This window comes from Anastrepha obliqua, chromosome 4 (genome assembly GCF_027943255.1).
Source record: "Anastrepha obliqua isolate idAnaObli1 chromosome 4, idAnaObli1_1.0, whole genome shotgun sequence".
Classification (NCBI taxonomy): Eukaryota; Metazoa; Arthropoda; class Insecta; order Diptera; family Tephritidae; genus Anastrepha; species Anastrepha obliqua.
The window spans coordinates 49,575,155-49,587,247 of record NC_072895.1 but is presented as its reverse complement, the minus strand read 5'-3'; the positions used below and the strand labels follow the sequence as shown (position 1 = coordinate 49,587,247).

The window sequence follows — 12,093 nt, the reverse complement described above, 5'->3', positions numbered from 1 at the left end:
AGTAATTGCGGATGTCACTCATAGATGGCTTCAGTGGAAATTTTGGCTTTTCAGACGTACTACAAATGTAAAACACATTTTGTTATTTGATAGTTGGCAATTCAGCCGTCAATCAGTAAAAAAAAGTTTTTTGATCGGTTGCGTAGTTTTCGTTTGGCGTTCGCTGAAAATTAAAAGGAGAATTTTTGTCATATTTTTTTTTTTTTATTTCCGCAAAGGGAAAACCGCATCGCAAGCTCATAAAAAGTTATGTGCTATTTATGGTGACGAAGCCTTTAACGAACGGCAGTGTCAAAATTGGTTTGCCAAATTTCTGGTGATTTCACTCAAAGGTGAAAAACGCTCTGGTCGTCCAGTTGAAGTTGATCACGCCCTAATCAAAGCAATAATCGATTCGGATCGTCACAGTACAACACGTGAGACTTCAGAGAAGCTTCATGTATCACATACATGCATTGAAAATCACTTAAAATAACTTGGCTATGTTCAAAAACTCGATACAAGGGTTCCTCACGAACTGAAAGAAACGCATTTAACGCAACGCATTAACAGCTGCGATTTGCTAAAGAAACGTAATGAAAATGATACATTTTTAAAACAACTGATAACTGGCGATAAAAAATGCATTGTTTACAACAATATCAAGCAGAGAAGATCGTGGAGCAGGCCAAGTGAACCAACTCAAGTCACATCAAAAGCTGATATTCATCAAAAGAGGTGTTGTTATTAGTCTGGTGGGATTTCAAAGTGATTGTCTACTTTGAACTCTTACCACCCAGCCGAAAGATCAATTCTGATGTCTACATTGAACAACTAACGAAATTAAATTATGCAGTTGAAGAAAAGCGGCCCAAATTGTTAAATTGAAAAGGTATTGTATACCATCATGACAATGCAAGGCCACACACTTCATTGACCACTCGGCAAAAATTATTGGAGCTTGGCTGGGATGTTTCGCCGCATCCACCATATAGTTCTGATCTTACACCATCTTATTACTTTTTGCACGATCTTTACAAAACTTCTTGAATGGTAAAAATTTCAATAATGATGATGATGTCAAATCGTACCTGAATCAATTTTTTGCTAATAAAAATCAGAAGTTTTATGAACGTGGGATTATGATGCTGCCTGCAAGATGGCAATAGGTCATTGATCACAATGGGCAAAACATTACAGAATAAAGTTATTTAGTTCCAATAGTGATAGAGGAAGTATTATTAATTAAAGTCACCAAAAGGCTACACTTTTGAAACATTTTAGTTGTTGTTGTTGAGAAATGGCTTTACTGAAAGCATAAACAAAGCAGGGAAAAATATATTATAATATAAAATTGCCATCTGAATCTAAGTATTACATAACAAAATAAAAACAAAGTCACCGGGATTATGTGGGAAGAAATCCAAATGGTTTTGAAGAAAATAAGTTTGTAGTGACACCTTAACAGCCATCGCCTCACATCCTGAACTATTTTTTTCGACAATATCTTCCTCATTTTATGTATTTTCTGTGCCGAGGAATCTTTAGACGACGGCTCTTGGTTCTAAGCACTGAACTTAGCAAGCTAAAGAACTTCACCTCGCCAAAACGCCTGTAAATTAAAACATTAATTTTAGAAAGGCCAAATTCAAAATGGTTAGTAATATATGATAGGTATAAGTATATATTTGAATACAGAAGGAAATTGGAATATTTGTGCTTTTGACTTAAAAGAATTTTTTTCCTGAAAGAAAAGCCGTATGAGTAAGAGTAATTAAGAATAATTGTGCATCTAATAAAATAAAAAAAAATCATTCTATCAAAGGGAGATTTCTTTTAGTCCTCCTTTGAGTGTATATATGTGTATCGTGCTAATATGTGCGTACAAAAGTTGAATTTCGTCTTTTATGATGACTTATTTGCAGCAGAATAAAAAGTAATTTGCAAAAAGCCTGCTTCACCAATCTCGAGTCACAAGAAATATCAAACGGAAATTTATTTCATTTTTTACTGTCCTGCTTTTTCATTCCACAACTTAAATTTTGTTAAAGGCTTTAACATGCAGTTGAATACCCTCACATATTCGTATACACCTTCAATTTTCCCAACGCTTGCACGTGCCCGTCTAACTCATACACTTTTTCATACTTACACGCCAAATTAAACATTTCTTATTACCAGTTCCGGTACTTTCGCGTATGTTAATGTGATTTTAATGTCAACCCAAAACTCTTTTTTTTTTTTGATATTTTTTATCGCGACTTGCACAATCAACAGCAAACATTCAACAGCGCAATGCCTTTGCTGACTGTGTGGAAGCGCCCAATTTGTTAGATTTTAAAATAAACATTTTAATTTTTGGCACCTACTATCTTCAGTAGTATTTGTTTTTACACACACACCTACCTATACTAATATGCATGTAAACTCTTTTTTATAGCATTTTATGTTAATTTATGTGCTTTTTGTGTACTTAACAACACGAGACATTATGTTTATGCTAATTTTCTTACGACTTCTGCTTCGGTTGCTGTGAATATATTTCATTACAAGTAAATATGGTTGCACGCGTGTGTGTGCGTAGGTGTTTCTGCATATGCAAATTACTTATTCAAACACTTTTTATGGGTTTGCGTGCTTCATACAAATTCTTTAATGCTCGATGTCACCTTTCGTGCTTACTGAGAAAATTAAAATTTTTGGGGTGGACCAGTCGTATGGGTAATTTGTTTTAAGTTACATGCAAGAGTAAGGAGTGTGAATTCAAATGGCTTGTATAGTTAGAGTCACGATTAGTGTACGACATTTTTTTTATACGGAGCAAATGTGAAGCATCGCCAGCGAAAAAATATTAAAAATCAACTAAAGTTTTGAGCGACTTCAAACTTATACTTTATTTTATTTGCTAATTTTATGGGCTATAAAAATAATCATAAACTCAAAGTTCGAGTAGTTTCAGAAGTCAGATTTAAGGATGTGAAAATAACCTTGAGATAAAGAAGTTATGAGGATCATAAATAAAAACTCAGCTGAATTTTACAAACCCAACTGTGGAAGAAAGAGCAAAGAAAGCCTCTAATGCCTTATAAGTGTGCAGAAGAATGCTCGGTAAGACATGAGGCTTATCTCCTCAAATCACACAATGGATATACATGGCGGTAATTAGACCAATAATGCTCTACGGTTCGTTAGTATAGTGGACGGTGTGCGATAAAGTGACTTACGTTAACATATTGGAAAACATGCAAAGGATTGCAGGAATATTTGCAACCGGCGCAATGAGCACAACTCCAGCAGCGGCAATATTAAGAACTCTCAACTGGCATCCAATCAAATTGGTAGTAAGAAACTCAGTGAAAAGATCTTACCCCAAACTGATGATGTCAGTATAATTATCACAGAGACTTTTTGGTCACAACAATATTCTGGACTTAAACGGCAGGTTCGACTACGTGATTCCACGAGTTAAATTTGGCAAAGAGCCTAGTGTCATTATGGGGCAAAATAGATGGCAGAAAGGTATAGTATCCAAATACCATTCATACAATTTCTTTACAGATTGGTACAAAGTGGCGTAAGGAGTAGGAGCGGCTACGTTTTGTCCGCAAAACGACCTCCAAAAGTCCTTCAGACTCCCAAATTACTGTAGTATATTTCAAGCTGAAATCTATACTACAACAAAAGCAGCTGATTTAGCTCTACAATTAACTCGTCTTAATGTTCGCACAAACATTTTCGTTGAGAGTCAAGCGGCTATTAAAATAATTATGGCTCCTTGCGAGCCAAGTTGGTGAATGTGATCAACAATGCAAATCCAAACTAGATGAACTCTGGGAAATGGGCAGGTCAATGTTTACTGGATACCAGAACACAAAGGAATTGAAGGAAATGAGAGAGCTGATGAGCTCGCAAAGGCAGACATTTGCTTGCCGAGACTGAACATGTCAGTCATAGGTATACCCATCACTCGCCTTTCTGAAAACGGAACAAAATGAAGAATTAACTCTGGAAATGCAATTGATATGGGAAAGACTGCAAAATATTAGTGGGAGTACTGACAGGACACTGTTTCGTCCCACATCACGCAGCCAAAATGGGATTAGTACAGAGCAATTCATGTAGCACATGCAACGAAGGAAATGCTAGGGGTACTGTGGAACACATAATTTGCCACTACCCTGCTCTCTGTAAGACTCGACAAATGTGCTTAGGATCAACATATTTTTCATGCCTCAAAGATATTGCTAACAATAGGCTGAACTGCTTGTTAAAACTCGCTTAGATGTGCATTATGAATTATAAAAAATGATATCTTTGACTCCGAAAAACGTAGCATTGGCAGCACAATGGACCACCTAAGTAAGATCTTTTTACAGATCAGCCAACACTATCTAACCTAACTTTACAAACCCAGCTGGCGTTTTACACTAGAATAGATGTACTTTCAGAAAAAGTTTTCGAAAACTAATAAAACATAACTCATAACTCTTTTGAGGTGTTATCACTAATTTTTTTTTTTGTATTATCATATAATATAAATAATTGTATTTCCAATTTTCGATTATTTTTCCAATAAATCAGGACGTATGGCGTCTGTGGTGGATGGCAATGAATAGTTTACGAAGCGCGCTCTATGACAAGTTGCGCCAAGTTGATATTAAATATAGTCGGTGTTACGGAGACAAACATTCACCCAGCGTGACTGGATAGCGCTCGCCATTCATAGTAACGGCAGCTCCTTCCCCGTTTTGAAATTGCTAAGGACCGATGATGCCGTGAGTACTCTATGAACTTCACATAAAGATTTGTTTTTTTTTTTTTAATTAATTTCCACAATTTGGATGCGTTGTTCTACGTTAAACGATTTATGATGACTTGCCAAACCTTATTGAACAAAAATGCAATACAGCTTCCCATTATCAGCTATCAAACCATAGTTATCGACATCGATAGTTCTCATGCAACTAAAAAAAACACCCTATATTATGCATGTGACTGGTCGAAAATGTCGCCCATGTCCCAAATATGCTCACAGCAGTAATTTTAGTAAATCTCTAGTTAATTCAGAATTTATATTCAAAACTCCAGTTTAGACAAATAAGCCACCTACAAAGGAAAATAATTAATGCCTTCGTCGCAGGTACACACCATTCCATTTCATTGTATTTCTATATTATGAGTACTTTAATTGCTTGTTCGTATAGGATTAACTTAATTTACCCGGTGCTTGCTTTTGTTGAAAGGTCCGATTATGGTCACAGCCATTGTCGCACGCAGAGTCATCGGTAGTCATACTCAAAGTGATAGCCTTAGCAATTAGTAATGGTGGGGGGGGGGCGTAATAATGCTTATAAATATTTACACAAAAAGAGGTCAGGCTGAATCCCAAAATTCTTAAACTGACTTATTTCAATCTTGGGTAAGACTCCGTCAGAAAATATGAGATTTGCAAGTGGTCTTTCGATTTCTTTGAAACTTTGGGAAATATTAGTTCTAGGTAAGATACATTCAAGCCTAAAAGGATTTTGAAAAATTTTCAAAATTGAGTCATCTACGCCATGTTGAATATCGGGACCGTGTTTTTTCAAAAATCAATATTTCTTGAACCGGTGGATGGATTTCAATGCAATTTACAGACAATATAGAAACAAATAAGTAGTTTAAATTAGTATTATGTAAAAAAAAAATTTCGAAATTTTGACCAAAAAAAAGTCAAAAAATTTTTTTGAATCAATTTTTAGTTGATTTGGCCACTTTTTTAGATTTTCTGTTATACACGTAACGATTCCTTATGATTTAACCTTTATTTTGAAAAAAAAAATTTTATGGTGTCTATAATAGTTCTCGAGATATTGCGATTTTAGTGGAAGCGCGCACGCACTTTCGCGTACGCACGCACGGTTCGCGCTGCGTTATGTGTTCCTGTATGAAGTGACTGGAGCAGACTGCTGCAGGTCTGTGCGCGTTTTTCTACTCCTGCGCTGCGTAACCGCGAAATTCACGGTGTTCGCTTCCACTAAAATCGCAATATCTCGAGAACTATTATAGACACCATAAAATTTTTTTTTTCAAAATAAAGGTTAAATCATAAGGAATCGTTACGTGTATAACAGAAAATCTAAAAAAGTGGCCAAATCAACTAAAAATTGATTCAAAAAAATTTTTTGACTTTTTTTTGGTCAAAATTTCGAAATTTTTTTTTTACATAATACTAATTTAAACTACTTATTTGTTTCTATATTGTCTGTAAATTGCATTGAAATCCATCCACCGGTTCAAGAAATATTGATTTTTGAAAAAACACGGTCCCGATATTCAACATGGCGTAGATGACTCAATTTTGAAAATTTTTCAAAATCCTTTTAGGCTTGAATGTATCTTACCTAGAACTAATATTTCCCAAAGTTTCAAAGAAATCGAAAGACCACTTGCAAATCTCATATTTTCTGACGGAGTCTTACCCTCTTCGGTTTTTTTTTTACCTCAATTTAGGCATATTTTCTTTCCCATTTGCCATTTTAAAAAATGCTTTAAAAATCAATGTACATGGTAAACTTTTTTCAGATTTGGAGCACTATGACTTGATCAAAACTTGACTTTGACTTTCACAGAAATTTCTTAAATTTTTAGTAGGAACGAATTAAGGCAAATAAAAACGCAGCCAAATAGGTTTCTCTCATCTTCTTTGAGCATTTTTCAAGCACACATGAAACAATTCGTCTGCATTCTCTCTGACTGTTACCAGAAATGATTGTATGATCAAAGATAAAATAAATACATGAGTGACCTACTGCGCCCTGATATAACAAATAATCATCACAAAATGCCCCTGGAGTGGGTGTAAAAGTCAAGTAAATTTAAATATTTCAACTAAAACTATTTCAATTAAGTACAATAGACTGATATGAGTGCTGAACTTCTGGCTAGCCGGCTTGCACGCGCAACCACGCTGACATACATACATGCATGCATATAAGGCTAATAGGAAAATAATTACTTTGCGGGTAAGTAGACAAACGTATTTAGTTGCTGAGTAAAAACTAGATTGCACGCAACTCATCAACTCAAACCTTAATTACTTAAAATAACAAAGTGGTTAGTGGCAAATCACCCAAAAACTCTATTTTACTTTAGTAAATAGTTTCCTTTTTATTGCATGAATTACGAGTATTTGACTATGCTGCCATAGACAAGCATATACTTAGTCGTAAATTTCTATTATATTTAATCATAAATTTCAATTTCTACTTATTTGTGGTACTAAATTGAAAGTCCTTTGCTGCTCGGTCATTAAAATGACAGAAGTACATATTTAGCTACAATCCATATAATCCGAAGGGTTGACCAAATAAAAGATAATTCATAAATAATTTTACTGCTCTAGTTCGGTTTCTACAATTTACTCGAATGTACATATGTATATAAATATATGTATATATATTTGTATTTGTGTAGATTGTATTATACCCACATAAAATGTTGAACGAAGTAAATCTGTTTGTGTATTTGAACAAATGGGCGTGTATAGCTAAAACAAGTTCACCTCTTTTAGAAATTTAATTCATACACAGTATGCCTCGAGAATGACCTATGAAAAAATCTATCAATCTTAAAATTATATAATATAAATTTTATATATATATAATAAAAAATTATGCCAGTTTGTGCGCCCTCTTTACATTCGAAAACTAACAAACATAGATATGTTTGCTTTGGAGCCTACTGTGGGAGTGTGCGACATTTTTCTGATAGGTGGCGCTGGAGTCGAGATATGTGTAATTTTATATTTACAGTCCGATTTGATTCATTTTCAGTATAAAAATATATGTACATTAGCCACGCGAAACGAAATGCCGAATATACTCCACAGCCAGTGCTGGACTGGGGAAATGTATATATACTTATGCCTTATAAGAATTATATTTATAGTTTGATTCGATTCAAACCTTTCTTGTGCAAATTTGTGTTCTATATTACAAAAATTTAAAAGCACTTGGAAGCTTAACTTGAATATTTGACATAGCGTTGCCTTCGAAAATCACTTAAATAAAAAACAAAAGGTAAATTTTTTGAAATTTAGAGAGAGGGTACTACGATATTGACATCAAACGAAAGGATTTTGAGAAAGCTTTACTATAGACATACAGACTGGGGTTGCCACCTATTTCATTATTAAGTGAATTAAGCTAAATCAAATTTTTAATTTAACTATTATACATTTTTTAAATATGCATGCCAAACGAAAGGTGTTCAAAAATATATAAGTAAGATATATGTACTTAACAGAATTGCCATTTATCAAAAAGATTTAAATTAGTTAATTTTTGTAGTTAACTAATAAGCCGCTAACTTCGAAACCTGTTTCGGAAACCTTCTAATTAGACATATTTAAGAATGGGGTTGCCATGTTAGTAAAGAATGTTGAACTAATATACTAAGATTCACAATATTTGAGAAAACTCTACTTTATGCTTACCATATTTCAAACCTTGGTTGCCATCTATTAAAAAATTAAAATTAATTAAAAAGGGCAGTTAACAAATAGGCTGTAACATTGGTTTACAGCATAATTTGCTTGCGAAAGATTTACTTTATTCTTGCTTCAAACAGCTTTTATTTAGACAAATTTAAGAGTAGGGTTGCCGTATTAGTAAAGAATTTAAATTGATTAAGAAAAGCGGTTAGTCAATAGATTGGTGAATTGATTACAACAAATGATGTTGGAAAAAGCTGTAATGTACAATAGTTACTATTTAGAATATGGTTGCCATCTATTTTATTTTATTTAAATGAAAATAAATGAAAATACACTACAATGTTGGTTTCGAGCAGAAGTTATTGAGAACACATTTTTAATGCACAATGAAGAATAGGGTTGCCATATAACTAAAAAATTATATTTTTAAGGAATTGAAATATGGAAGATATGGTAGCTAACTAATAGACTACTTCATTGGTATCAAACGGTAGTGATTTAGAAATCTTTTTTTAGGGTTGTCTGCCTGAAAAAGATTTAATAAAGATAATTCTAAGAGGATATGAAACAAAAGCTATTTTGAATTTTTAATCACTTGACGCTCGGGTTTTTCTTCACAAAAATGTAACCTTATTTCTGCTTTTCTTCTGCTTTTTTATTTAAAAAAATTTATGTTGTTTAAAAAATTAAATAATTAAAAAAATAGTAATTAAAAATAGAACAAAAATAGTTTTATTTTTTCAATATTAAATGCAAAAAAAAAAATAGATACAGAAAATTCTTTAAGTGCAGTTACCGGTTTTTTACAATAATTAACATATTAATAGGACTATGAATAAGTTCGTGCGGTTTTACAACAGATGGCGTAACTTGATTATTATTCCATCGATCCACATTTCCAAACATTCATTGGAGAGCTACTGTCGTAAGGCACAAACGTCAGTATAAGTTTTTTATTTGAACCGTAAACAACAATATTTTTACCACACTTGAAAATGTCGAATTTCGTGCCAAATAATGTGTTTTTGCGGGGAATTCTTCTTCATTATTTTAATATGAAGAAAAAAGCAGCCGAAAGTCATCGTATCTTGGTGGAAGTTTATGGTGAGCATGCTCTAGCTGAGCAAACGTGCCAGAAGTGGTTTGCACGCTTTAAAAGTGGTGATTTTGGCTTGGAAGACGAAGAACGCGAGGGTGCGCCGCCAAAGTTCATGGATACCGAATTGGAGGAATTGCTCGATCAAGATCCGGCTCAAATGCAAGAAGAGGTTGCAAAAACTTTGGCAGTTGATCAATCAACCATTTCCAAACGTTTAAAAGCCATGGGAATGATCCGAAAGGTAGGCCATTGGGTGCCGTATGAATTGAAGCCAAGAGACGTTGAACGCCGTTTTATGGCATGCGAACAACTGCTTCAACGGCACAAAAGAAAGGGTTTTTTGCATCGAATTGTGACTGGCGATGAAAAGTGGGTCCATTACGACAATCCAAAACGTCGGGCAACGTATGGATACCCTGGCCATGCTTCAACATCGACGTCGGCGCAGAATATTCATGGCCTGAAGGTTATGCTGTGTATCTGGTGGGACCAGCTGGGTGTTGTGTATTATGAGCTACTGAAACCGAATGAAACGATTACGGGGGATGTCTACCGACGACAATTGATGCGTTTGAGCCGAGCACTGCGAGAAAAACGGCCGCAATACGCCGATAGACACGACAAAGTTATTTTGCAACATGACAATGCTCGGCCACATGTTGCACAAGTGGTCAAAACATACTTAGAAACGCTCAAATGGGATGTCCTACCCCACCCGCCGTATAGTCCAGACCTTGCGCCATCCGATTACTATCTCTTCCGATCGATGCAACATGGCCTGGCTGACCAGCACTTCCGTAATTACGATGAAGTCAAAAAATGGATCGATTCGTGGATTGCGGCAAAACCGCCGAATTTTTCACAAAGGGAATCCGTGAATTGCCAGAAAGATGGGAAAAAGTAGTAGTAAGCGATGGACAATACTTTGAATATTAAATTTGTAACCATTTTACGTCAATAAAGTTTCAAATTTCGAAAAAAAACCGCACGAACTTATTCATAGTCCTATTAGCATAACATTTTTTAATGAGAATATTATAAAAAAATGTACACCTATTTTGAAATTTTTTTTAATTAAAATTTTTTTAATTAATTAACTTTTTTAATTATTGTAATTCAATAGTTAGCCCTTTTAAGTTTATGTATTGTATAAATTTACAAATATTTGAAAAAATGGTTAAAAAAAATTATTAGTATTTCTTTAGTGTATTTGTTGAAATACAAGGAAAAATATTGATTTGAGACGATGGTTTCGCAGTAGGGAACTTATATTTCTCTCTAATTCAATTGCACAATCTTTGATTTTCTTAAAAGTGCAATCATATTTGGAATTTGTTTCTTCCAAAAAATTTGGAAAAAATGCTTCCCTAAAAAGGTAAATACTTGTATTTACTAATTTTCTTTTTACGAATTCTTACACTTTAGGGTATATAAAAAGCATCCAAACATTTTTGTCCGGCACTGTATGTGCGTGAAAATACTTCAACCGAAATATATCTCATAAGACAAAATTAATTTCCTTTCAACATAAATTTTCGTTAACAAGTTGCGTTACAACTATAAGTGTTGCTCTACTCCTAGTCAAATACACATACATATGTATAGGTGCATATGAATATGTGTTTGAAAAAAATTGTAAGTATCCTAGATGAATTTCCTCTGTGTGAATGAGTTTAAGTAAGGCTAAGGCGTGTAGAAAGCTTCGAGACAGGCGCATAGATCGACCGAAACGACACTTGACCGTAATAAGCGTTGTGATTAATGGCAAACAAAGGGCAAATCACAAATACTTACATAAATTAATGCGTACATACATACATATATACACACTCACACATATATTAACATAAATACATATGGAACACTTTCTGACCACCACAAGCAATAAAAGGCTGTAATGATAATTTATTGTGCGTGTGCATGTGTGAGAAGTATGTCACAAACTGCAATATACACACACATACATATATACTACAAATGACTGAATGATTATGACTCACCAACTATATACTATGAACAACATATTGCTAAGTGTGTGTTAAATGTATGCACTTAGCCCCATCACAAATGCACCTGCATATAAATTTCTAAGTGGTTTATTTGTTTTGGGGCCAAGTATATAATATATGATTTCTACACAAATATTTTAACAGTTATACGATCAACTAAATATAACTAATTATACAGAATAGTCCGAAGATAAATTTAGTTTTGAGTTTCAGATGGTTTCTCCATTAACAGCTCTTTCTCCATCGACATCACCTACGGCAATCGTTCGCTTCGTACATCAGAAACATTGGTAAATATTACAAAACTGCTAAGGGAGTATTCATGCTAAAGTATTTCACGTGTCACAAATTACTCAATAAATAAAATAAAGAATTAAAAATGGCGAATGGTGGTCATGGAAATATAACCATCGTACCAAAAAAAAAGTGTATTCAAAAGCTATTTCGATCGCAAATTGCGAGTTTAATTTTCAAGATTTTTAAATCGAACTGAAGAATCAACTGATGCTATTAAGATGTTTGTTTGAATT

At 33.9% G+C, this 12,093-nt stretch overlaps 1 protein-coding gene across 1 annotated transcript in view; it reads right to left on the bottom strand.

Moving 5' to 3' along the window:
- LOC129244126 (uncharacterized) overlaps positions 1 to 5,272 on the bottom strand; it is a 143,790-nt gene extending 138,518 nt beyond the window's left edge. The window contains exon 1 of the mRNA XM_054881742.1: positions 5,200 to 5,272. Within this exon, the coding sequence (XP_054737717.1) occupies positions 5,200 to 5,272 (73 nt within the window). The remainder of the gene's footprint in view (positions 1 to 5,199) is intronic.
- Between the last annotated feature and the right edge of the window lie 6,821 nt (positions 5,273 to 12,093).